The following is a 27,924-nucleotide window of genomic DNA, read 5'->3' on the forward strand; positions in this document are numbered from 1 at the left end:
ACTGAGTTTACCCAGGTGGAGTCTAATTAAGCTGTAGAAACATCTCAAGGATGATCAATGGAAACAGAAGGCACCTGAGCTCAATTTTGAGCTTCATGGCAAAGACTGAATACTTTTGTACATGCCACTTCTGAGTGTTTTTTTTTTTAATTATTTAAATAAATTTGCAAAAATCTAAAAAACACTTTTTTTTACATTGTCATTATGGGGAATGTGTGTAGAATTTTGAGGGGAAAAAAATTAATTTCATCAATTTTGAAATAAGGCTGTAACATAACAAAAAATGTGGAAAAAGTGAAGCCCTGTGAATATTTTCCGGGTACACTGTACATACAATTTTCTTTTGAATTTCTTGTCTGTGCTGCTCTTCAATCTGGTTTATCACACTCATCTTCAACCACTTAGTCCAATCAAGGGTTGTGGGGGGCTGGAGCCTATCCCAGAAGAAGAATACACGTTCAAAAAGAGGTCAGAAGAGAAAGGAGGAGGCAGCTAACAGTCAAGAATGGCAGTTCAGACCAAATGAAAAATAAATATGAAATTAAATGTTTTTCTGCAAATAATGATCAAAGCTTTTTGGAAACATTTTGAGGCAAACAGTATTTGATGTCACGTTTGTTTTAATTATCACAGAAAAGTGCTGCACTGTTACAAATATATTAGAAAGTTTAAACAGCAGGTTGGACATTTTTTCTGTTTCCAGTGCACACGAGGACCAAGTCTGACAGACATTACATCATCATGTCTGGGCTAGAGTCCCTTTATTCAGAGAGTAGAGACATGACGAGCCGGGGAAAAAAAAAAAAAAAAAAAAAAAAAAAAAAAATTGTCACGTGACTCGTGGCGCCATCTTAGAGCCAAAACAGCATTCGCCGTTAATCTGTCTACATGTAAATCTAGCTGTTTTATTTATTTATTTATTCTCTGAAAATGCCGGGTTACTGTACATTTGGATGCATAAATAGACACAACAAGGGCTTTAAGTTGTACAGATTCCTTTCAGATTTGAACAGAAGAAAAATAAAGTCAGCTGTGTGGGATGGAAGCGACTTCAATGTCAAAGTTTTGAGAGGTAAATTTATTGTTCAGTCCCATGTACAGTAAAACACACCTAAACTGTCATCGTATAAACCGGATATTCGCAGTCACCGGCAGAGGTGTCAAGTAACGAAGTACAAATACTTCGTTACTGTACTTAAGTACACTTTTTAGGTATCTATACTTTACTCCATTACTTATTTTTCTGCCTACTTCTGACTTCTACTCATTACATTTTCACACAAGTATCTGTACTTTCTATTCCTTACATTTTTAAAACAAACAGCCTCGTTACTCTTGGCTTCAGTTTAATATTTATATATGTATATATTTCACGTCATGTGCGCCTGTAATCAGCTTTTCTGCAGCGCGGCTTTGCTTTGAACCGTGCACCAATCGAAGCAGTGGTTCGCAGATTGAAGCAATGCTTTGACCTATTGCTTCGTGTATTCCTTCTTTCTTTCGCTTAATTTTCCCCCGCTAAAACCCTAAAGAGCATACGTCTGAGTATTATTTACCTTTTCTATGTTAAACCGACCTGTTATGGTCTTCTGAAACAGTTGATAGATGTATTTTATAACTTAAAAATGGGAGCGACGCTAACGCGTTAGCATGTCTATGGCATTTTCAATGTTAAAACTTAGCATTAAGCAATTGCAGCTCTCATCACGTTTGGGTGCATTTGTTTTCAAATTGTAATATTTCTTACATTTATTTTTGTTTATATATTAATAATCTAATGATTATTATATACAATTTTAGAGAAAGAGACAAAAAGAACCTGAATAGAAACACAACAGAAAATATAAAAGCAATGAACATACATAAATAAATACATACGAGTACATACATAAATAAATACATACATACATAAATAAATGTTTCCTGTGAACACCTAGTGACTTTTACACCTCCATTTCATCCCTGTCTTATTTAATGACAGTTTGTTTCGGTCAAACCATATTTTCAATTTGTTAATTTCTTCAGTGATTTTCTCCAGAATTATCTGCCAAACTAGAAAACTGCTGCATCCTAGTAAGAGCAGAATACTACTGGAATTAATTTGAATAAGGAAAGTTGTGTTTTTGTTTTTTTTTTCCTTCACTAAATGGATGCTGCACTCACTGCAGTTTATTATCTGGAATAGTCCCAGATTGCATTTCAGAGCTTCTAGAATTTAAACATTTGCATGCAGGTGGTGTTGGGGGGTAATTTGGAGTTTTGGGCCACGTAGAACGAATCAGTTTTTAAATTAAGCTTTCAATTCATATAGTGGCATCTACCTTTTTTTTTTTTTTTTTTTTTTTTTTTTAAAGGTTACTTTATACTTTTGTACTTTAAGTAGGTTTTGGAGCACATACTTTTTCACTTTTACTTGAGTAAAGAGGTCAAGTTGATACTTCAACTTTTACCAGAGTGTTTTTAAACTGCAGTATCTATACTTCTACTTAAGTAACAAATGTGTGTACTTTTGACACCACTGGTCACCGGACAAAAAAAGTCCTAATGTTTTTGTATTGTTTTCCATGTATTAAACACTGTATATTACAGATTTTTCGCTCACATCAGATAAAATGTCCTGTCCGATCGCAATGTATTTCCATTAAAAACCCTAAGCAGTCTGGACATGCACAGTAACAGAGGTACAAAATTAAAGTTCAGTGCTCTGACACTCGCCGATTTGAGGAAAGTGGGACCGGAGTCATTTCTGTGATTAAAAGCCCGACCACTTATTTTTTCACACCGTGCTCTTACAGCGCAAAGGCTGTGATTTGACACTTTTCTGCTTTCACTCTTTCCTCTCATATTTTAGTAGTTTTTACAGTGCGCATGCTGATTACATTTCAGGATCACATAAATTTGGCAGAATAGATGGAAAAAAGATGAAATTATGCAGCTTACCTTTGAATTGGAGGTGATGATTGTAGAAAGAAAAGCTTGTTGAGGGTCAAATAATCCAGAATAAAGCATATTCCAGCAATGGAGAACTTTAAAAAACTGTCACGCACGTCACTGTATGACACAGTGTTACAGAGTGGCAGGAGCATAAATCAGGATTTAAATTAATTTTTTTAAAAATCATCATAAATTGTAAATTCATGTAAATTTGATAGCTTAACTATTTTTATATTTATTTTGATAGTACCTGTACCTGGATGAGTTGCTTTATGTGGTTTACTGATTTAAAAACAAAAACGCTGAAGACAGATGAGGTGGGCTTCATAGATAATTGGCAAAGCTTCTGGGGAAAACCTGGTCTTGTTAGGAGAGACGGCATCCATCCCACTTTGGATGGAGCAGCTCTCATTTCTAGAAATCTGGCCAATTTTCTTAAATCCTCCAAACCGTGACTATCCAGGGTTGGGACCAGGAAGCAGAGTTGTAGTCTTACACACCTCTCTGCAGCTTCTCTCCCCCTGCCATCCCCTCATTACCCCATCCCCGTAGAGACGGTGCCTGCTCCCAGACTACCAATAACCAGCAAAAATCTATTTAAGCATACAAATTCAAAAAGAAAAAATAATATAGCACCTTCAACTGCACCACAGACTAAAACAGTTAAATGTGGTCTATTAAACATTAGGTCTCTCTCTTCTAAGTCCCTGTTGGTAAATGATATAATAATTGATCAACATATTGATTTATTCTGCCTTACAGAAACCTGGTTACAGCAGGATGAATATGTTAGTTTAAATGAGTCAACACCCCCGAGTCACACTAACTGTCAGAATGCTCGTAGCACGGGCCGGGGCGGAGGATTAGCAGCAATCTTCCATTCCAGCTTATTAATTAATCAAAAACCCAGACAGAGCTTTAATTCATTTGAAAGCTTGACTCTTAGTCTTGTCCATCCAAATTGGAAGTCCCAAAAACCAGTTTTATTTGTTATTATCTATCGTCCACCTGGTCGTTACTGTGAGTTTCTCTGTGAATTTTCAGACCTTTTGTCTGACTTAGTGCTTAGCTCAGATAAGATAATTATAGTGGGCGATTTTAACATCCACACAGATGCTGAGAATGACAGCCTCAACACTGCATTTAATCTATTATTAGACTCTATTGGCTTTGCTCAAAAAGTAAATGAGTCCACCCACCACTTTAATCATATCTTAGATCTTGTTCTGACTTATGGTATGGAAATAGAAGATTTAACAGTATTCCCTGAAAACTCCCTTCTGTCTGATCATTTCTTAATAACATTTACATTTACTCTGATGGACTACCCAGCAGTGGGGAATAAGTTTCATTACACTAGAAGTTTTTCAGAAAGCGCTGTAACTAGGTTTAAGGATATGATTCCTTCTTTATGTTCTCTAATGCCATATACCAACACAGTGCAGAGTAGCTACCTAAACTCTGTAAGTGAGATAGAGTATCTCGTCAATAGTTTTACATCCTCATTGAAGACAACTTTGGATGCTGTAGCTCCTCTAAAAAAAGAGAGCTTTAAATCAGAAGTGCCTGACTCCGTGGTATAACTCACAAACTCATAGCTTAAAGCAGATAACCCGTAAGTTGGAGAGGAAATGGCGTCTCACTAATTTAGAAGATCTTCACTTAGCCTGGAAAAAGAGTCTGTTGCTCTATAAAAAAGCCCTCCGTAAAGCTAGGACATCTTTCTATTCATCACTAATTGAAGAAAATAAGAACAACCCCAGGTTTCTTTTCAGCACTGTAGCCAGGCTGACAAAGAGTCAGAGCTCTATTGAGCTGAGTATTCCATTAACTTTAACTAGTAATGACTTCATGACTTTCTTTGCTAACAAAATTTTAACTATTAGAGAAAAAATTACTCATAACCATCCCAAAGACGTATCGTTATCTTTGGCTGCTTTCAGTGATGCCGGTATTTGGTTAGACTCTTTCTCTCCAATTGTTCTGTCTGAGTTATTTTCATTAGTTACTTCATCCAAACCATCAACATGTTTATTAGACCCCATTCCTACCAGGCTGCTCAAGGAAGCCCTACCATTATTTAATGCTTTGATCTTAAATATGATCAATCTATCTTTGTTAGTTGGCTATGTACCACAGGCGTGGCAGTAATTAAACCATTACTTAAAAAGCCATCACTTGACCCAGCTATCTTAGCTAATTATAGGCCAATCTCCAACCTTCCTTTTCTCTCAAAAATTCTTGAAAGGGTAGTTGTAAAACAGCTAACTGATCATCTGCAGAGGAATGGTCTATTTGAAGAGTTTCAGTCAGGTTTTAGAATTCATCATAGTACAGAAACAGCATTAGTGAAGGTTACAAATGATCTTCTTATGGCCTCGGACAGTGGACTCATCTCTGTGCTTGTTCTGTTAGACCTCAGTGCTGCTTTTGATACTGTTGACCATAAAATTTTATTACAGAGATTAGAGCATGCCATAGGTATTAAAGGCACTGCGCTGCGGTGGTTTGAATCATATTTGTCTAATAGATTACAATTTGTTCATGTAAATGGGGAATCTTCTTCACAGACTAAATTTAATTATGGAGTTCCGCAAGGTTCTGTGCTAGGACCAATTTTATTCACTTTATACATGCTTCCCTTAGGCAGTATTATTAGACGGTATTGCTTAAATTTTCATTGTTACGCAGATGATACCCAGCTTTATCTATCCATGAAGCCAGAGGACACACACCAATTAGCTAAACTGCAGGATTGTCTTACAGACATAAAGACATGGATGACCTCTAATTTCCTGCTTTTAAACTCAGATAAAACTGAAGTTATTGTACTTGGCCCCTCAAATCTTAGAAACATGGTGTCTAACCAGATCCTTACTCTGGATGGCATTACCCTGACCTCTAGTAATACTGTGAGAAATCTTGGAGTCATTTTTGATCAGGATATGTCATTCAAAGTGCATATTAAACAAATATGTAGGACTGCTTTTTTGCATTTACGCAATATCTCTAAAATCAGAAAGGTCTTGTCTCAGAGTGATGCTGAAAAACTAATTCATGCATTTATTTCCTCTAGGCTGGACTATTGTAATTCATTATTATCAGGTTGTCCTAAAAGTTCCCTAAAAAGCCTTCAGTTAATTCAAAATGCTGCAGCTAGAGTACTGACGGGGACTAGAAGGAGAGAGCATATCTCACCCATATTGGCCTCTCTTCATTGGCTTCCTGTTAATTCTAGAATAGAATTTAAAATTCTTCTTCTTACTTATAAGGTTTTGAATAATCAGGTCCCATCTTATCTTAGGGACCTCGTAGTACCATATCACCCCAATAGAGCGCTTCGCTCTCAGACTGCAGGCTTACTTGTAGTTCCTAGGGTTTGTAAGAGTAGAATGGGAGGCAGAGCCTTCAGCTTTCAGGCTCCTCTCCTGTGGAACCAGCTCCCAATTCAGATCAGGGAGACAGACACCCTCTCTACTTTTAAGATTAGGCTTAAAACTTTCCTTTTTGCTAAAGCTTATAGTTAGGGCTGGATCAGGTGACCCTGAACCATCCCTTAGTTGTGCTGCTATAGACGTAGACTGCTGGGGGGTTCCCATGATGCACTGTTTCTTTCTCTTTTTGCTCTGTATGCACCACTCTGCATTTAATCATTAGTGATCGATCTCTGCTCCCCTCCACAGCATGTCTTTTTCCTGGTTCTCTCCCTCAGCCCCAACCAGTCCCAGCAGAAGACTGCCCCTCCCTGAGCCTGGTTCTGCTGGAGGTTTCTTCCTGTTAAAAGGGAGTTTTTCCTTCCCACTGTAGCCAAGTGCTTGCTCACAGGGGGTCGTTTTGACCGTTGGGGTTTTACATAATTATTGTATGGCCTTGCCTTACAATATAAAGCGCCTTGGGGCAACTGTTTGTTGTGATTTGGCGCTATATAAAAAAATTGATTGATTGATTGATTGATAAAAGGTTCATTTGGTTGTTCAGCACAATTAGCGCCGTGTTCACAGTTGTGGCTACTCTCTGTATAAAGGGACTCTAGTCTGTGCACACATGCCCCACGACCCAAGACGTTACCATGACAAGCAAAATCACGTTTTCTTCTGCAGAGCTGCACTGCTCACCTGTTGCTGGGCAAATCTTCTGCTGTTGCTCAGATTTAAGGATGATGATCTCCTTTATTTGCTCTGAGGCTTTGAGGTCAGTTTCTTCTTCAAAACCAGAGCCAGCAACTGAAACAGAAACAGGACAGGAACAATCAGGGGGACATATGCTGTGATTTAGTGATTCTTCTTTGACTTTTCAGTCTTGGATGGAAAAACACGGAGCAGCAGAACATTATCGGAATAAATGGCATCAAATCTAAGTACCTGCTGAAAAACTGATTTCTGTACATTTCCTGTCTTAAAGTGCGTGTCACCAGTAAATAAAATGTCAAATGAGCTGACTATTCTAAATAAATAAAGAATTATGGAAATATTGATGCATTTCATTTTATTGTTGGTGCCATATATCCAAAGAAATTAAGTCATAAACATGGAGAAATTAGCATGAGTTCACCTGCTGCTGATAAACGCTCAGAAACCTCAAGCTGTCAGGACTATGAACTTTGGTGACATCATCTCAGGTCACGCCTTTCAAGTCACTTTATTGAAATCAATGGGAAAAAAACTTTTTTTTTTACAGTGTGAAATCAGTATGTTTTGTGGACTTTGACAGTGAGCACAGTGAGGCAAATAAGTATTTGATCCACTATCGATTTTGAAAGTTTTCCCACCTACAAAGAATGGAGAGGGGCTGTAATATTTATCATAGGTACACTTCAACTGTGAAAAAGTCACATTGTGTATGATTTTTAAATAAATCATTTGCATTTTATTGCATAAAATAAGTATTTGATACAACAGAAAAGCAGACCTTAATATTTGGTACAGAAACTAAGAAACAGAGGTCAGACGTTTCCTGTAGTTTGTGACCACGTTTGCACACTGCAGCAGGGATTTTGGTCCACTCCTCCATACAGATCTTCTCCAGATCTTTCAGGTTTTGAGTTTCAGCTCCTTCCAAAGATATTCTATTGAGTTCAGGTCTGGAGACTGGTCAGGCCACTCCAGAACCTTTAAATGCTTCTTACACAGCCCCTCCTTAGTTGCCCTGGCTGTGTGTTTTGGGTCACTGTCATGCTGGAAGACCCAACCACGACCCATCTTCAATACCCTTACTGAGGGAAGGCGGTTGTTTGCCAAAATGTCACGATACGACTCTGTCCATCCTCCCTTCAATACGGTGCAGTTGTCCTGTCCCCTTTTCAGAAACGTGCACCCAAATATGATGTTTAGACCCCCATGCTTCATGGTTGGGATGGTGTTCTCTGGGTTGTTCTCATCTTCCAAACACGAAAGCTCTATTTTGGTCTTCCTCTGGATCATCCAGATGGTCACTAGCAAACTTCAAATGGGCCTGGACATGTGCTGGCTTGAGCAGGGGGAACTTGTGTGTCCTGCAGGCTTTTAAACCATGACAGCATAGTGTGTTACTAATGTAATCCTTGTGACTGTGGTCCCAGGTCTCTTCAGGTCATTGACCAGGTCCTCCTGTGTAGTTCTGTGCTTTCTCAGATCCATCCTTACCCCACAAGGCGAGATCTTGTATGGAGCCACAGACTGAGGACTAATGATAGTCATCTTCTGTTTCATCCATTTTCTAATAACTACACCAACAGTTGTTGTCTTCTTACTAAGCTGCTTGCCTGTTGTCCTGTAGTTCATCCCAGCCTTGTGCAAGTCTGCAGTTTTGTCCCTGGTGTCCTTACACAGCTCTTTGGTCTTGGCCATGGTGGATAGGTTGGAGTGTGATGGATTGAGTGTGCGGACAGGTGTTTTTTTTTTTGTAGGTAACAAGTTCAAAATGTGCAATTAATACAGATACAGAGTGCAGAATGGGAGGGCTTCTTAAAGAAAAACTAACAGGTCTGTGAGAGACAGACCTGTTAGTTACTCTACCATGCAAAGTGAAAGCCATACATCAACAACATCCAGAAATGCCGCCACCTTCTCTGGGACTGAACTTATTTGAAATGGACCGACACAAAGTGGAAAAGTGTGGTGTGGTCTGACGAGTCCACATTTCAAGTTGTTTTTGGAAATTATGAACGTTGTGTCCTCCGGACAAAAGAGGAAAAAGACCATCCAGATTGTTACCAGCGCAAAGTTCAAAAGCCAGCATCTGTGATGGTATGGGGGTGTGTTAGTGCCCATGGCACGGGCAACTTACACATCTGTGATGGCACCATCAATGCTGAAAGGTACATCCAGCTTTTGGAGCAACACGTGCTGCCATCCAAGCAACGACTTTTCAGAGCATCCCTGCTTATTTCGTAGTAAAAGAGTGCGGGTACTAGACTGGCCTGCCTGCAGTCCAGATCTGTCGCCCACTGAAAATGTGTGGCACATTGTGAAGCGCAAAATACAACAACAGAGACCCCGGACTGTTGAACAAATGAAGTCGTACATCAAGCAAGAATGGGAAAGAATTCCACCTACAAAGCTTCAACAATTAGTGTCCTCAGTTCCCAAATGCTTATTGAGTGTTGTTAGAAGGAAAGGTGATGTAACACAGTGGTAAACATACCACTGTCCCAGCTTTTTTTTTAAATGTGTTGCAGGTATCCATTTCAAAATGAGCAAATATTTGCAAAAACAATAAAGTTTATCAGTTTGCACATTAAATATATTGTTTTGTGGTGTATTCAATTGAATATAGGTTGAAGAGGATTTGCAAATCATTGTATTCTGTTTTTATTTACATTTTACACAATGTCCCAACTTCACTGGAACTGGGGTTGTACAACATTCCACACTTATCTTTGAAGGTGAAAATTACAGACAGAAAGCTTAATGAGGCAAAAAAAACAAAAAAAAAGTTGCTGAGACTTGGAGAGGATGCAAACTTTTACAGTGACAGTTCAGTTAAAATCATCATGTGAGAGAGGAAACGGAGACTGCAGGGAGTCGACCATGTAACAAGTTCATCACACTGGTTTCATGCATCAGTCTGCAATTCTATTCAGTTTTCATGAGTGAATGTGAATCGAAGCCAAACACTCTGACAAACAGTCCTATTTGATGCTGTCTGTAACTAAAATAGTTCTAATCTTAAACTGCACAAAAATTTTACAGTCTCCTTAAAGGCCCAGTCACATGGCATATGATGTTTCCTGGATGAAGGAAATTCACCGTATTCAGGAAGTCAGGGTGGGCGGCTCCATTTTGTCAAGCAACTTCCGGTTTGCCACTGAGTCGATGATTAGCTACGTGGGAACACAGTACGCTAGAAATGTCCAATCATGAGCAGCATTCATTGTTCAGTTCGTTAGTGCCACAACAACTGGAAGAAAAGGAAACTATCACTTTCAGAACAATGTTTTGAACATGGAAAGGAGAGATCTGAGTGCTGTGGACCAGCATTTAACTTGTTCCCTCCTACATCGAAAGACGAGGATCTCCGGTGCTGGCTAAAGGTGCTGAATTTGAAAAATCCACCCAAACGTCCCTGTCTGTTCTTTTTATTTTATGGAGAAAAAACTCACACCACTAGATCTTTACCCAGAGAAATGGTTGGACTACAACGCTCCATTGAAGAAGCCACGGTGGATGCTAGTGAGATAAATGGGTAAGCTGTGTTTGTAGCATTAGCTGCTATCTTATTAAGTCATTTTCTGGCGTTTGATACAACTAAACACTGCATGAAATAACACCATACCTATATTAACATTAGGTAATCTTGGCATTATGGTGGTACTACTTGTCGGGTAGTATTTTAACTTAATTATGCTTTTATACAAGCACAGCGGTGTGAAGCTCGTAGTTTCTCATAGCACAACCGTCCACACCGAGTGACAACACAAAGTAGTTAAAAATAATCGAGGGCCACTTGTTCATGTCATCTTCCCACTCTGTTATGACCCGTGGGTGAGCCAGACTTGAACCCATTGAGCTTTTCAAAAAGCTTTGTTTCTACCCATGTAGTATCTTCCATTGTTCTATATTGAAAACGGCTCACCGGAAGTCCTAAGACAAAACGGAAATGCCTCTGTTGTCAAGGTGGGCGGGGCTGAGTAAGGTTAATAAAGTAAAAAAGTCACAAATCATTGAGAAAAGGTGGATGAACGAACTTTATCACCAAGTAGCCTGCAAACCAAGAGCGCAAAAGAGACAAAAGAGGAACAAAATAAAATCAAAGCTAAGGATGTTGTGATTCAAACCACTCAAAACAAGGTTGGACCACAAAATGCAAGGCAGCGGACACAGAAGGACTGAAGACCTCAGGGTTTTATTTTACCTAGGTGATTAGGAGAAAATAGATGTTAACACAATCCAAGGTGACAACAAAACAATAATGGCAACAAAAGTCTTTAGTGAAGAACCAAAAATCCAAAAAGTGACAACTCAAACAGTGCAATAAGAGTCTTTAGTAGAGAAACAAAAATCCAAAGTGACAACTAAAATAGATAAAATCCCAACATCTCGATCCTTTAAACGAAACACACCTGGAGCCACTGTTGGAACAGTGTGTGTCTGCATCTCTGTGTTCCAGGACTCAGGCACTATAAGCTCCGTCCCAGCGCCAAGTCCTGGAGAAATTGCAAACAGAAGCGTGTGATCTGACCCACTGTGCAGATCTGTGCGCACATCGGTGGATCCACCTGCTCTGGTTCCTCATCCAGAACAAAAGAGAGATCATCTCATTCATCATCAGAATCCTCACTGTCTGGTTCGGACTCTGACGATGCTCTGTATGCTCCTTCTTGCTCCAATAAAAAAAATAAATTGGAAGTGCTAAACATTCACAAAATGCCTCACTTAAAAAAAAAACAAAAAAAAAAACACTGCAAATAAAATGGCACTCAGGTTTGAAAATGTACAGCAGGACACACTGCTTCCTTGTCAGGACTGGGAACATCAGATCGCAAAGTTCAAAGTCCTTCTGTGTCCCCCCACCCAAAAAAAAAAAATAAAGAGAGAAAGTACTGCTAATTAAAGTCACAAGCAAACTTAAAACTGTCCGTCTCTTGTTTCAGCATTGAGAGAAAGAGAGAGAGACAAATAGCGTTGTCTCTCTCTGCAGTTTTTTTTTTCAAAACCCTGGTGTTTCTGATCACTGGCACTGCAGCTGTGTGATCAAGCAGTCGGTCACGCACGTGCGCAAGTTAGATTACCAGTTCTGATCACGCATGCACAGGCGCTGCATACGTGGATCAGACACACACACGCCTCACCTTCTCTCCAGCTGATTCAATCTGGATGAATGCATTCAGTGTTTGGATATGTTGTAGTGCGCGCACAAAAGGACTGCCTCATATATGATTCAGCGAGTGAAACATTCAAACACTGGGTTTTCCATTTTCATATGTCACACCTCTGTGGATCAAAGCTGTTCACACGAGAATGTCCACTCCTGCTGGAACTTTTTCCATACTTGATGCATCAAAGTCATGCTTCTGTAAACTGTTGTCTGGTTTGCACAAATGGAGGCGCAGGTCGCCCCGAGAGATCACAGCAGACGACACAAAATAGCTCCACGGAAACAAACGAGGCTGACTGCACTCCTGCAAAGCCTCCTGCTGCGAACAAATACGCAGCCATCAACAATCGTGTCGGCTGTCAGCAGCTACACAGAGCCAAGGCTGATGCGCTCCTGCAAAGTCCCCCTCCTGCGAACAAATACGTGGAAGTATCACTTCCTCAAAACTTTTGAACTGTCAGACTGAAAGGGCCAGCAGGCTCTTGTCTCTGCACAGGGTAGAGAATAGCAAGCCCTGCAGAGTTCATGGACAGAATGCTGCAGGTCCTGAGGGGACACTGGCCGGACATTTTGTGCAGCAACGCGCAGTGCGGGAACAACACCATGATCACAGACTGCAGTGCGATGGTGGAGAGGCCAATGAAATTCTTCCTGGCCGGCCAGCACCACCACAAGACCGCGGCAGCACTCGCCACATCACACGCTGTAGCAGAAGCCCCACACCACACCGCCACGGAGGAGCTGCATCTCTCCTCCACAAAAGTGCTCACAAACCAGCTTCTGTACTGTGTGAAAACATTCGGCTAAAATGATAAAATTACGCAAACGATAAAAACAGCAAAACTAAATATGGACAAATTGAAGTTTTTGGTGGCATTTGATAAAATTTTTTAAAAATCCTGATGAAGCGCCAGCTGCAGGAACGAAGGGGAGGTGATGGACTAGTGGTTGAAACATCGGGCTTGAGATCAGAGGATCCTTGGTTCAAATCCCACCCTGACCAGAAAATCACTAAGGGCCCTTGGGCGAGGACCTTAATCCCCTTGTTGATCATGGTGTGTAGTGAGCACCTTACACGGCAGCAGCCTGACATCAGGTTGAATGTGAGGCATTAATGTGTAAAGTGCTTTGAGCATCTGATGCAGATGGAAAAGCCAAAGTCCAGATTTCTTGTTTTGTTGGGGCTTCGTTGCCCTTCGTTAAGTGCCGTGTGACCGGGCCTTAAGTTTTCTCCTTCAGAACAATTCAAAGCTGATCTGTAGGTTCCAATATTCAGAGGTGCACAAACACTTAAAACTTCCATTTCTTGGCACTCAGATGTAACAACATGAAGGGTTTTTATGAAGCACCTACATCTGGTACCTCTGAATGAGAAAGTGTTCAAACTAATAGTCAGCTTGATTTCTAACATGTTGCTTCTCTCAGATGATGGTTGTACTTTTAAATTGTCATCAATTCTTCTTTTCTCTTTCAAAAACAGGCAATATCACTTCAAGTTGTTCATGATGTCACAGTGTTGTATCTGACCTCATCAGTTGGAGGTCCAGCTTTAGGTCCTCATCCTGTACTTTTGGTCCATCTGCCATCTCTGCTTTGAGATTTTGATGAGTGAACACGATTCCCTCTGAGAAAACTGATTCATCATAATGACCTCATATGCTGGCAGTCAGTCACACTTTACTCTGTTTTAAAGAAACACAAAGACTCGTTCACAGAATTATCTTGTAGAGATTGTGTTCAATGTGAGATTAAACATTAGAACTCTAAACGGAAGCCTCATTCTTATTTTAACTCGATGTAATAAAATCATATCAATATGCACTAAATTGGCCCATATTTACCAAAATATTGGTATACAGTTGTGTCATGTGTCCATAGATGTGGAAATATTAATTCTTGTCTGAAACTTTCCAGTGGAGACTAAAACCACATTATGAGCACATTACACATTACACACTGATCAGGGATGCACTGATCCACAATTTTTTACTTCTGACCCGATCCCGATACCTGAATTTGGATATCTGCCAATACAGATACTATTCTGATACCAGAGCTGTTTGCTTTAATATTATTATTATCTTTAAAAGAAGACCTGAAAGTGCAGCTACAATTTGCCAGAAGGTGTATCTAAGCCTACAAAAGCCTAAATTTGATGTTTTGGTGAAAGAATTAAGTACTTTTATTTTTTTATAGACTTTCAAAGCCTTATTTTTATAGCGTTAAGGAGAAAGGAGAGTGCTCTCTCCCCTTCTCAATTTTCAATTTCAATGGAGCTTTAATGGTGCTTTGGGAAACACGTTTACATTGTATATATAAATGATACTGATACCCGAAATATGTGTGTGTGTATGTATGTTTGTGCAAGTGGCATTTTATACTTCCTGAGTATAATTTTTTCCTATATACCCGTATAAACATGTTATACTGCTGTTCAATAGTGCAGTGAGTTGGGCTGGGTATCGACTCAAATTTCAAAAAAATCAATTCGATTCCGATTCTTAAGGGCCCCTTCACACATATGAATGTGGTCGAATTGCGCACGAAGCAGCAAACGTATGTAATTCATGTAAAATCGGAGCTGACTCTAACGCCTCATACAGCTGTCACTATAACTACTTGCACACACCAGCAGCTGAAAGACAGAGTGTGCCCTGTGAGAGCCCATTCGATCCCTCTCGTGGCAGGTGTCGGCCAAATTACAGGTGACACACAGGAACATCCAACATGGCTCGCTTGACACTTGTGCGAATGGCCACACATTCTCTAAAACAGTCAGTAGACAATCACTTTCGAGCAGCATGTGAAACTTGTCTAAGTGCCCCCATGAGTGTGGCGTTGCAAAAAGCAACACACGTGGTGCAGGTGTCTCGCACATGTGCGTGTGCTGCATGTACGCCCCCCCCACACACACACACATTCTTGTACTTGCTACATAGTGAGGACTGTGTAAATATACCCACAAAGTGACGACCACCAGTTCTGCTTGGTGTTGTAAAACGCAATAATTATTTTTGGCCACAAGGGAGAGCCCTTATCCAAAACACTGCTTTAGATTACAGAAAACATCAAGATTTAGAAAAAAGTTTTTCACCATCAAAGTGAGGACACAACACTTTATGATTTAAAATAGGTCAACTACGATACAGTATCCATTGCTCAATATTTAATGTAAATTGTAATGACAAAAGCACCATTTGTAAATTGTTACCATTAACAGGGCCATTATATTTATTGAAATAATTGATTAAAAGAGCAAATTTGTTATTTAAGCAGGGAGAAGTGTTTTATTTCTGCTTGTCAAAAGGTACCGCATGGAATATTGATTTTCTTAAAGATATGCTTACCAATTATCAGTGTTAGGCAAGTTACTTTAAAAGTGTAACATTGTCTATTACCAGTTAATCTAAAAATGTTTATATTACAGTCATGTATTTTTATATGTACGTATACTACCTAATGTCCTAATACTTTGAAATACTTTTGACAAAATATCTTACAGATGTCTGTGACACCATTCTTAAGTACTACAAAATATCAAAAGTGCAGTTTTTCCTCACATTTTATTAATCCAAAAAAAGGTAAATGTGATTTTTAAAACTGAAAATGCACAGGCACTTGTGAACACCACAAAGCCCAGCCTGCTCAATGGAACCACAATGGAGCTCATGCAAATCAATGCATGGCTCAAATATTCAACATCAGCCACAAACAGGGAAAAAAGTGACTGTCAATGTTCTATAACAGAAAATGCGACATGAGTTTAAGGGATTCTTAAACTAGTAATACATAACTGGTTGTAGAACTACAACCACATCTAATGCAGTTCATTAATTCAGAATGCAAGCTTTCTTTTAGCTTTACCAATTTCACTAAATATTTCACGTCTTTCCACGTCCGCGCTCTTAGGACTGGAGACTCTTTGGCAATGCACATCAGACAGTCCTGCTTTCCTGGAACCTTCTTCAGCGTGATGAACCTGGCAAGGCGTCGTCCAACTGCACTTCTCTCCTGGTCATTCCAGGGTCTCTTAACTTTCTTCTTGACCACCATTTCTGAAGTATATGGGGGGAAAAAAATGAGTTTAAAGTCATTGTTTGCAAGTGAAATATAAATACATATAATTACTGACCCATCTACTTCTAGATTATTTACTTTCAAGATTTATCTCCCTCTCGCCTCATTCAAACTTGAAGACAATAGTTTTATTAAGGCTGGGGAAATGATTGCGTTAAAATTGAAAATGACCACATCAACTGTGATTCAGTGACTTGTGCAGTAAGTCCCACTTGTATTGTTCTGAGGAAACATGCCAAAGAAATTCATCGAATACGTCTTACCATCATCATTGCCTGCAGTCTTCTTACGGCCCTTTGGAGGGAATTTTGGGCCAGCAGTCAGTCTGTTCTCTTCATCTGACAGAGACAGTATAGTAGTGTAATTAAAACCGATTACTTTACACAAGTATTTATTGCATGAACTCAGAGTCATCGTGTTGATGCTTTCGTTTTACACATTTCTTTTGCTTGTTGACAGACCTTTTTCTGTCCCTTTCGCCTTTTCAAGAACACAGCCATATTATAAAAGTAGTTTTTACAACAAGTCCATTGCATAAAAGCGTGATCAGACAGAATCTTATGGGTGTGACAATTTGCCGATAATCGTAAATGTTCTGCTTCAGATAAGGCCTAAAAAAAAAAAAGTGTGTTTCAGGCAACATGCCCCCCCCCAAAAGAAATTAGGTTAGGTAGTGTTTATATATATATATATATATATATATATATATATATATACCATATGCAAGTGACGGAGCTAACATTCACCTTTTTAATACTATTAAACCAATGTTGTCTTTGATTTGACTAATTAAGATGTTTTGGACTTAACATTTGAGCGTTTAATCTTTTTGAAGTAGTTAAAGTAGACCTGCATTGAAATAAATGTGGTCAGATTTCAGAAAGAAAGAAATAGCTGATATGTATTTATAAGACCCTTGTGAATGCAGTAAAGTAAATCTGTAAGCCCAAATTTGTAATTCAGCGGAGAAATCTTCGTTTAAAAATGACAAATATGCAGCTAAAATTTAACCCTCTGTGAAAACAGTTTGTACATCCGTATCATTTCCATGACGTCAGGGACGAGACGACGCGCTCCCGCCTTCAGCCCGATCCCGCATTGAAATTGATTTTATCTGTTAGTAATGTTACTGTTATACACATCCTGGTTTCAACATCCAAAAGTAAGCTGCAATGAATGTGAGATACAGCTCTGATACATGCTCAGATCAGCGGCGACATCGACAGCAGGCGACGTTCTTCCCCCACACCCCTCTCTCTCTCTCTCTCTCTCTCTCTCTCTCTCTCTCTCTCTCTCTCTCTCTCTCTCTCTCTCTCTCTCCTGCGCTTAACGGGTGCATGCGCTCGTTAAAGTCCACCGCAGGCCTCTCACACCCCCGTGTCTGCTGTGCAGCCGCAGACACGGCTCTTTCTACTGAATGGAGGTGCAGCCTTGGCACAAGTCCAGAGACTACGCTCGCCATTATGATGCGAATCAGCTGGTGACACCTGTTGCTCGCAAGGACAGACTTGCGGCAAAATGTGCAGCGCCGCACGTCTCGTAATCGGAGCCGCAGAGCTCCGTGGCCACAGAGAGATTTATATCTTTTTAATGACTTGAATTCTTTGCGGGTCTCGCCTCCATAGCCCACAACGGTTCACCGGAGGCGAAAGACAGTAGATTTTCAATGCAACACCACTCAAACGGGTCTATGAAAAAGTCCCCCAAAATAATTTTCAAGCGTAAATAAAAGAAATGTGTACTCACCAAGTGTACCCCAAGACAATATGAAGTTTAAAAAAAGTAGATCCTTCCATATAAGACAAGAAAAAGGTGCAGATGAAACTTGACGTAAATCCACAAATTACAGTTGGCGCGCGGAATGCATGCTGGGAGAGGGTCTTCTCCGTGACATCTCGGCAGCATCCATGATGAGGTAACAGTTTTGCGGAGGGCTAAATGTTAGCTGTAAATTTGTTATTTTTAAATGAAGATTTGTCCGTTGAATGACAAATCTGGGCTTGCAGATTTACTTTACTACATTCAGAAGGATCTTATGTGTAAATATAAGTCATTTTTTGGTCCAAAGATCTGACCGCTTTTATTTCAATGCAGGTCTACTTTAAGAATGTTTACTGAATACAGATGTAAATATAGGCCTGAATTATGCTCGAGTGTAGGCAACAGTGAGTCGGGATGGCACCGATGACACCCCCACCTGCAGGTAGTGATATAGAAACCCATAAAAAATGAAGGAAATCCAACTTCATAAACATGAATATACAAGAAAGATCCATACTAAATTGAAGTATTTTAATTTAATACATAGCCTAAGGAATGAAAAATATCTTGAGCGATAAAGACTGTAATAAATTTCAACTTCTGTTTGTTCATTGAATGAATTTATATTCCAGAAAAAGACAACGAAGGATCAATCTGTTAACTTTTAGACACTTTAATTTAATACGTACTAGTATTAAAAGGTGCCAAAGAGTGCAGGTGTTAGATCTGCGGTAGATTGATGTTGAAGAGCCTATTCTCACTTGACTCCAACCATCCATATAGATTTAATATTCATATTAAATCGTTGGAACACGCTTTTTTGCCGTATAAAGCATCATTTCACGAGAGCTGTAATCGGGACCAGCAAATCCAGCTTGACCTGACTCGAGCCTTCACGTTCTGTTCAAACCAGAACAAGTGAAGCCGAACGCGAGCGTTTTTTTTTTATTTGATCCGGAGACACAGAATCAGCGCCTGTTGCACCACACTTCAAATCCTCAGTCTCCCCATGTTCATGTTAACTTTGCACTAACAGTCTCAGAGCGACTTCAGGAGAGCATTTGTCCAATACGCACTACTGAAGTCGAGAGACGAAAGTAGCAGAAAGAGGGGAGAGATTAATAAAAGAGACAGACAGAGAGATTAACAACATTTGGCTACATATGGCTTTGGTGGTGTACGTGTGACACAGAACACACAGACACTGAGCCGCATCGTATATTTTTTTAATCGACAGCCAGTATAATAAACTATGGGGAGGGGACAGGATCGGGAGCATCGAAAAAAGTTAGGGTCGGCGACATTTTGTTAGGGACAGTCAGTTATTGACCTAATCCCTTGAAAGTCACCTGTCAATATGTTACGTTTGTGGTCTTTTATGTTGACAAGATGTGAAAACAAAATCTGTCATTAGAAAAGCAATATTAGTCAAGACACTAGGCACAAGTTGCTGACCTTTTTGTATTTAACATGGTAATAGATTACTGTTCTATAAAGTATTAAAATTCAACTGATGCAATCTAAGGCTCACTAAACAAAAAGATAAGTAAACTTTAAGACACAAAATTAACAGCGAGGAGGTGAAGACAAAACTCCACCACTTAGTAAAGTGTAGCACCTCTACATGTTAAAGAGGACAAGAAAAATAATCAAACACACTGAACAGCCATAGAATGAGATTTTTTACTGCTTACCATGCTCAGGGTCACTGCCATCTTCATCATCACCATCATCCAGTTGAGCAGTTGCCATCCTCTTTGGTTTGTCAACAGATGATCTTTCAGAAGTTGAGTGTGGCTCCTGTACAACTGTGCCCCATAAAAATGGTATAATCAAACAGTTGATATTTAGAAATTACAAATGCTGTACAGAGCTTTAAAAATATGTATTTGTAACAACGTCAAAGCTACAGCAAGTTGTAGAAAACATGGTTACATCATCTTTATCCATTTATAGCAAATGTTCAAAACACCATTCAGGATATTATTATTGCACAGTATTTATACTTTAAGTCTATATGGTAAAGGATAGACATTTGTATTTGACTGCTGAGATTTTGGAATGTGAAGAAATATATATATAAAAAAATTACTAAATTTGGGCCAGTGTTAAAGATCATGATTTTCAGTAGTTCTTCATTTTGTGTTCCTCTCATGGTCTCCATCTACAGTCCTTAACAAATGTATTAGACCACACCCAGTATAAAGTGTGCTGCTATAATTAGGGCCCAAGTAGGAAAAGTCCTATGAGGACCCTATTGTAATTGCACTGTTTATTATTATTATTTATTAGGGCCCGAGTAGGACAATGTCCTACGAGGACCCTATTGTAATTGCGCTGTTTATTATTATTATTCTCACTTTTGAAATCGAAAATTTCGGCCTCTTCCCATGCTCAAAAACTAAAATTTGGCAAAGTCATCCGGCCGGATCCAAAATTCGATATTTTGGGGGTCGCGCACATGGTCGCAGTAAAATCGTGAAATGGCGCCCCCTAGCAATTTTCAAAAACCCCTCCACATTGGGGTTTTTTCATCGTAGCCTCACGAAATTCGGTACACATATTTACCATGTCAGGACGCACCAAAAAAAAAAAGTCTCTTACCGTCATGGTGAAATATCGACAGGAAGTCAACCATTTTGATTTTAAGTTTCGATTTTGAGGTAATTTGCCGTTTTTGGCCATTTCCACTACTTACTTTTGAACAAACTCATCCTAGGGATTTCATCCAATAGTTGTCAAATTTGGTCAACATCACGACACAATGGTGACCAAAATATTCTAATTAGATCAAAAGGCGTGGCTGGTAGGGCTCGTCAAACTTTGGCAAGCTTTTCGGAGCACACCGTTTCACTTCGAACGGCTGTCACGCCCACATACTTCATCGTAGAGTCTTCAAACTTGCCCTGAACATCTACATATATTAAGTTCCCACCTCCGCCGTAGCGCCCCCCGGTGGTGGCGGGAAATGTCCTATTTTTACTTTAAGAGGTCCTGATGTCACATACTTAACCCAATCAACTTCATTCCATTTCTAAAACATGCAGAACAAGTTGTTGAATGTAGGCGATGAACGCCGTGAAGTTATGAGTAACGGCATCCGTGTGGTGGTGTGCTGAATATTGCCCAGTCGCCATGAAGTTACATTCTTCCTTTTGACAGCTTTAATTTTTTGTCATATCATCATGAAAATTGATACACAGGTCAAGCACGACAACCTCTTACAATTCATAGGGGCGTCGCTCACGGCTGGGCCAAAATGCCTCAATAGCGCCCCCTTTAAGCTTTCAAAAAACCCTCCCCATAGGGTTTTTTTTTTTGGAGTACGGAGATGAAAATTGGTACACGTGTGACTTGCATATACGTACAAAAAAAGTCTCTTGCACCATTGGTCTACTCCAAACAGGAAGTCGACCATTTTTAATTTTCTTGTCATTTTGGCGTGAATTCCACACGTATTTGAACGACGTCCTCCTAGGGATTTTGTCCAATGCACTTCAAATTTCTTTCACAGCATCCTGAGACGATAATGATCAAAAGTTATCGAAAGCTTTTCTCTGTCAAAGGGGGTGGCCGCTATGGTGCCGCCATTTTGACCCTTTGCTATGGAACATTATACTTAAACAGGCATTGATGTCACATAGATAACCCCATCAACTTCCTTCCACTTCTAAAACATGCAGAATGAGTTGGTGAACATAGGCGATGATCGCCGTGAAGTTACGAGTAATGGCGTCCATGTGGCGGCGTGCCGAATATCACCACTTCGCCATGAAATTCCGTTCTTAGAAGATGCACAAAAAAGTCTCTTGCACCATTGGTCTACTCCAAACAGGAAGTCGGCCATTTTGAATTTTCTTGTCATTTTGGCATGATTTCCACACGTATTTGAACGAACTCCACCTATGGATTTTATCCAATGCTCTTCAAATTTTCTCACAGCATTCAGAGATGATACTGACCAAAATTTATCGAAAGCTTTTCTCGATGTTGAAGGGTGTGGCCGCTGTGGCGCCGCCATTTTGACAGTTCGCCATGGAACCTCAATTCATGATAACTCCTTCATACTTTGCCTGATTGACTTGAAACTTCATGTGTGAAGACAGTTGGCCCCTGAACACACCTGACCCCTCTGTTGGTACACTGAGCGCCCCCTAGTGGACGACCCATCAACAAGTTATAACTCCTTCAGGCATTGTGTGATTTGCTTGAAATTTTAACTAACTAAACTGTATGATGAGTGGTTGCCCCTGTACGCACATGCCCACATCTGGTCACAAGGGGATGCACTGCCCTGGGTAGGCGGTCGTGCAGAACGAGGGCCCGTATATGACTACTTGCAGTCATAGTTTAATAGTATTTCTGCTTACCCAAATATCTATGTTTGTATAATGGTTAATCCACAGTACATATGCAAGATCTTAGGAAAAATATATATTTTATGTTAAAATACTGTAACTATTGTTTCTATGCATAAATGTTTAAGTTTAATGTTCCCAAAAATGCAAACGGAAATGCAGCAGCAAATTACATTTTTATGTGATATTTGGAATAAAGAGACTTTGCAAAACTACTTAAAAACAATACCAGCAAGAATGCAGCTAGTGACCCACACCAAAGGTGATCACAAAAGATGTTGACATTTTTGGTTATTTTTCAACAAGGACCATTTTGTTTTTCCAATTTGTCATTTTATCAATGAACAACAATGAAATTCTTAAATTGAAACAAGTTTGTTATACTACAGGTGGTCTAATAAACTTAAGAACTGTATAAAAGAAAATGTTTTGACAAACTGAAAATCCTTATAATCTGACTCTCAAAAACACGAAACACGAGTGAAATATGAGTCAGACAAAAACATTATCCATGTTTTCAGGGCCTGGGCCAGTCTTGCTATAAATTCATGACATTGTCTTCTTTCTGTTGCTGTCTTGCTGCAACTCTACAACTGTGCCAGGGCATGTTGTTGAATGAAATGGCTCAGAAACCAGATTCAAGTCACACAGAGTGTTACCTGTGTCTTCAGTGCCTTGACTGATGTCATTGCTCCAATCCTCCTCCTCAGAACCACCATAATCTTCACGTCTTGTTGTAGACTCTCTACAGAAGACATCGCTGCAGAGGCCTCATCAGAATCATCTCTTGGTGTTGGGACAGTCATCTTTTTCCCCTGAGCTGATGAGCTTGTGGAGGACAGCTGTTCTCCATCTGTTGATGCATGCATCTTTCAGGTATACTATACTTGTACAGAAAAGCTTCAAATCAGTTATGCAAAAAAATATTTTTCCCCATCTTTTCAGTGATTTATATAGAAGATTATACATTCAAAATCAGTCAGATCAACAGTAAAACTCATGAATAAGCATAATCAATCAATCAATCAATTTTTTTTTATATAGCGCCAAATCACAACAAACAGTTGCCCCAAGGCGCTTTATATTGTAAGGCAAGGCCATACAATAATTATGTAAAACCCCAACGGTCAAAACGACCCCCTGTGAGCAAGCACTTGGCTACAGTGGGAAGGAAAAACTCCCTTTTAACAGGAAGAAACCTCCAGCAGAACCAGGCTCAGGGAGGGGCAGTCTTCTGCTGGGACTGGTTGGGGCTGAGGGAGAGAACCAGGAAAAAGACATGCTGTGGAGGGGAGCAGAGATCGATCACTAATGATTAAATGCAGAGTGGTGCATACAGAGCAAAAAGAGAAAGAAACAGTGCATCATGGGAACCAGGGTCACCTGATCCAGCCCTAACTATAAGCTTTAGCAAAAAGGAAAGTTTTAAGCCTAATCTTAAAAGTAGAGAGGGTGTCTGTCTCCCTGATCTGAATTGGGAGCTGGTTCCACAGGAGAGGAGCCTGAAAGCTGAAGGCTCTGCCTCCCATTCTACTCTTACAAACCCTAGGAACTACAAGTAAGCCTGCAGTCTGAGAGCGAAGCGCTCTATTGGGGTGATATGGTACTACGAGGTCCCTAAGATAAGATGGGACCTGATTATTCAAAACCTTATAAGTAAGAAGAAGAATTTTAAATTCTATTCTAGAATTAACAGGAAGCCAATGGAGAGGCCAATATGGGTGAGATATGCTCTCTCCTTCTAGTCCCCGTTAGTACTCTAGCTGCAGCATTTTGAATTAACTGAAGGCTTTTTAGGGAACTTTTAGGACAACCTGATAATAATGAATTACAATAGTCCAGCCTAGAGGAAATAAATGCATGAATTAGTTTTTCAGCATCACTCTGAGACAAGACCTTTCTAATTTTAGAGATATTGCGTAAATGCAAAAAGGCAGTCCTACATATTTGTTTAATATGCGCTTTGAATGACATATCCTGATCAAAAATGACTCCAAGATTTCTCACAGTATTACTAGAGGTCAGGGTAATGCCATCCAGAGTAAGGATCTGGTTAGACACCATGTTTCTAAGATTTGTGGGGCCAAGTACAATAACTTCAGTTTTATCTGAGTTTAAAAGCAGGAAATTAGAGGTCAGCCATGTCTTTATGTCTGTAAGACAATCCTGCAGTTTAGCTAATTGGTGTGTGTCCTCTGGCTTCATGGATAGATAAAGCTGGGTATCATCTGCGTAACAATGAAAATTTAAGCAATACCGTCTAATAATACTGCCTAAGGGAAGCATGTATAAAGTGAATAAAATTGGTCCTAGCACAGAACCTTGTGGAACTCCATAATTAACTTTAGTCTGTGAAGAAGATTCCCCATTTACATGAACAAATTGTAATCTATTAGACAAATATGATTCAAACCACCGCAGCGCAGTGCCTTTAATACCTATGGCATGCTCTAATCTCTGTAATAAAATTTTATGGTCAACAGTATCAAAAGCAGCACTGAGGTCTAACAGAACAAGCAGTTTCAGATCCAGCAGCAGCATTAACACAATAGCAGTAAGATTTTTATGATTTGTATTTCATACCATCATGCTCTTCCAGTTGACCACGTGCATCTGAGATCCTTCTCTTTTTGACAGCTTGCGAACGTTTGGTTGAGGTGGCTGCAGGTCTTTTGCCTGTGAAAATATTTACAGTAAATTAGTAAAGTTTCTTTTAAATTAAAAGTAGAAAATATGCAGATAAATAAGGATACGAGGTCTGTCAATAAAGTCTCAATCTCAATTTATTTATAAAGCACTTTAAAATGAATACAAACAACCAAAGCGCTGTACACAACAAGAACAGGCAAGTTAAAATAAATAAATAAACCACAGTTAAAAGCAGAAACACTAAAAAAAAAAAAAAAAAAAAAAAAAACACACAACACGTGTCAAGCTGCGTTAAAAGCCAAAGAGAAGAAATGTGTTTTAAGAGAAGATTTAAAAGCAGAGAGAGAATCAGCCTGCCTGCCTAAGCTCGGTCACCTCTACGCTTCCTCTTTGACCTTGGGATAACCAACAGTGAAAGTATTGGTCCTTTTTATTTTTTTCAAAAACTATATGGATTTCATTCATGTTTTTACGTCAGACATGCTTGAACCCTCGTGCGCATGCGTGAGTTTTTCCACGCCTGTCGGTGACGTCATTCGCCTGTGAGCACTCCTTGTGGGAGAAGTCGTCCAGCCCCCCGTCGGAATTCCTTTGTCTGAGAAGTTGCTGAGAGACTGGCACTTTGTTTGATCAAAATTTTTTCTAAACCTGTGAGGCACATCAAAGTGGACACGGTTCGAAAAATTCAGCTGGTTTTCGGTGAAAATTTTAACGGCTGATGAGAGATTTTGAGGTGATACTGTCGCTTTAAGGACTTCCCACGGTGCGAGACGTCGCGCAGCGCTCCCAGGCGACGTCGTCAGCCTGTTTCAAGCTGAAAACCTCCACATTTAAGCCTCTGTTGACCCGGGACGTCGTGAGAGAACAGAAGTTTCAGAAGAAGTCGGTTTCAGCGTTTTATCCGGATATTCCACTGTTAAAGGATTTTTTTTTTTAATGAAAGACGTGCGAACGGACATGCGCCGCCACTGGAAAGACACCTCTGTTGGAAGCCTTAAGGACAAGTTGGAACATGCCTAGCTGTTAAACAATTTCTCAGATACTCCACTGAAAGCCATCAAAAGCCGCCTGGATTTTACAAATGGTTATCAACACGGAGGTGTTTTTCCAGTGGCAGCGCGTCGCGGCAGCTGCGAGCCGACGCTGTAATCCATTCGCACATCTTTCATTAAAAAAAATCTCCTTTAACAGTGGAATATCCAGATAAAATGCTGAAACCGACTTCTTCTGAAACTTCTCTGTTCTCTCACGACGTCCTGGATCAATAGAGCCTGAAATGTGGAGGTTTTCAGCTTGAAACAGGCTGATGACGTCGCCTGGGAGCGCTGCGCGACGTCCCGCTCTGTGGGAAGTCCTTAAAGCGACAGTATCACTTCAAAATCTCTCATCAAGCGTTAAACTTTTCACCAAAAACCAGCTGAATTTTTCGAACCGTGTCCACTTCGATGTGCCTCACAGGTTTTGAAAAAATTTTGATCAAACAAAGCGCCAGTCTCTCAGCAACTTCTCAGACAAAGGAATTCCGACGAGGGGCTGGACGACTCCTCCCACAAGGAGTGCTCACAGGCGAATGACGTCACCGACAGGCGTGGAAAAACTCACGCATGCGCACGAGGGTTCAAGCATGTCTGACGTAAAAACATATGAATGAAATCCATATAGTTTTTGAAAAAAATATAAAAAGGACCTATACTTTATTGACAGACCTCGTACACACAGAATGGACAGAAAGTCAAAGAGACAATGTAATTGCAAGAGGTAAGACTTTTAAATTTTATCTTAATAAATGTACGTACTGCTGATAACAGAGTCCAGTGTTTGCAGGCTTTTATCTTTCAGTGAATTTGCTCCGTGTTCCATGGCAAACAGAAGTTTGCCAATCTTGGCCACTTGAAATGTTTTATCCGTCTGCCGATAATACTCGTAGTGGACTCTGATGTCATGCCCCATAAAACGAGCAACTTGCTCAAGTTCCTGGTTGCTGAGGTCGAGCAGCTGGCATAAGGTAGCAACATGCTTCCTCAACTTTGCTGACCTCAGCAGTTCTGGGTTGTTGGCCTTGCTCTCTTCTGCAAATTTTCTTAGGCAGTCGCACCCACGAAGATTAGTTGTTGTGCCATGCCTTGCAAACAGAAATGGGTTCTCCTCAAGAATGCCAACTTCGCTCCTTTTTTCAACCATGAAGTCAAGCGACTCTTTTGTGCGCTCAAGAAGTAGGATGGGTACTTTTCTCCCTCTCTTTCCACGTGTCACCAAACGTGTGAGTCTTTTGCTCATTTGTTTCTCCACAGTTGATAGAGTCTCATAAATGTCCTTATTTAAAGGGCCTTTGTCTGCTTTGAGATATGTCTCAAGGGTTAAATGTGATGCCTCTCCTTCTCGTCTCTTATTGAACACAATTATTTGTGCAAGAAGGCTCTCACTTGACAGTCTGTATTCTGTAGGAGTCTGTATTCTGTAGGAGTCACATGCTCTCTTAACTTCTCTTTAACCTTTGACTCATCCTCAACTTTCCTCAGGTAGTTCTGAAGAATGAGTACATCCTCAGTTAGAGGTATGTTGTCTTCTTTCCCCCACCTCCGTTGCTCCATTGTGCCATGAGCGTTGGTCGAAACATAAGTGGACCATGAGTGCTCCAGCAACTGCTTGAAGTTTTTTGCCTTCTTCTCAGTTGAGACATCACACTTCATCAAGCAGTGGCCAATCCACGCCTCAGTGGCCCCTTTCAATGAAAATCCAATTTTAACTGCTGTAGATGGCTTTCCATATTCATTCTTGTTTTCATCGTAGTTTGACACATGCCTGGCTGCTTTAATTGCTAGTTCAAATTTTGATGGATCACGAATGTCTT

At 40.0% G+C, this 27,924-nt stretch overlaps 1 protein-coding gene across 1 annotated transcript; it reads right to left on the reverse strand.

Moving 5' to 3' along the window:
* Positions 1-203: 203 nt before the first annotated feature.
* Positions 204-27,559, reverse strand: LOC117510126. The gene is made up of 9 exons (XM_034169736.1): positions 26,870-27,559; positions 25,008-25,100; positions 23,084-23,277; positions 19,761-19,874; positions 16,569-16,643; positions 16,093-16,283; positions 13,756-13,910; positions 7,050-7,157; positions 204-434 (listed from the first exon to the last, which is right to left on the reverse strand). Exons 1-5 carry the CDS (start codon positions 27,348-27,350, stop codon positions 16,626-16,628), a joined length of 900 nt encoding a protein of 299 aa, XP_034025627.1. The 5' UTR covers positions 27,351-27,559; the 3' UTR covers positions 204-434; positions 7,050-7,157; positions 13,756-13,910; positions 16,093-16,283; positions 16,569-16,625.
* Positions 27,560-27,924: the final 365 nt, after the last annotated feature.

This window comes from Thalassophryne amazonica, chromosome 5 (genome assembly GCF_902500255.1).
Source record: "Thalassophryne amazonica chromosome 5, fThaAma1.1, whole genome shotgun sequence".
Taxonomy (NCBI): domain Eukaryota; kingdom Metazoa; phylum Chordata; class Actinopteri; order Batrachoidiformes; family Batrachoididae; genus Thalassophryne; species Thalassophryne amazonica.

Coding starts and splice junctions, on each gene's coding strand:
- LOC117510126 (XM_034169736.1), bottom strand. CDS start 27,350: ATGAGCAAAAGACTCACACGTTTGGTGACACGTGGAAAGAGAGGGAGA. Junction 23,278..25,007: donor TCAACTGGAAGAGCATGATG/GTATGAAATACA, acceptor ATGCATCAACAG/ATGGAGAACAGCTGTCCTCC. Junction 19,875..23,083: donor TCAAGGCACTGAAGACACAG/GTAACACTCTGT, acceptor TATGGGGCACAG/TTGTACAGGAGCCACACTCA.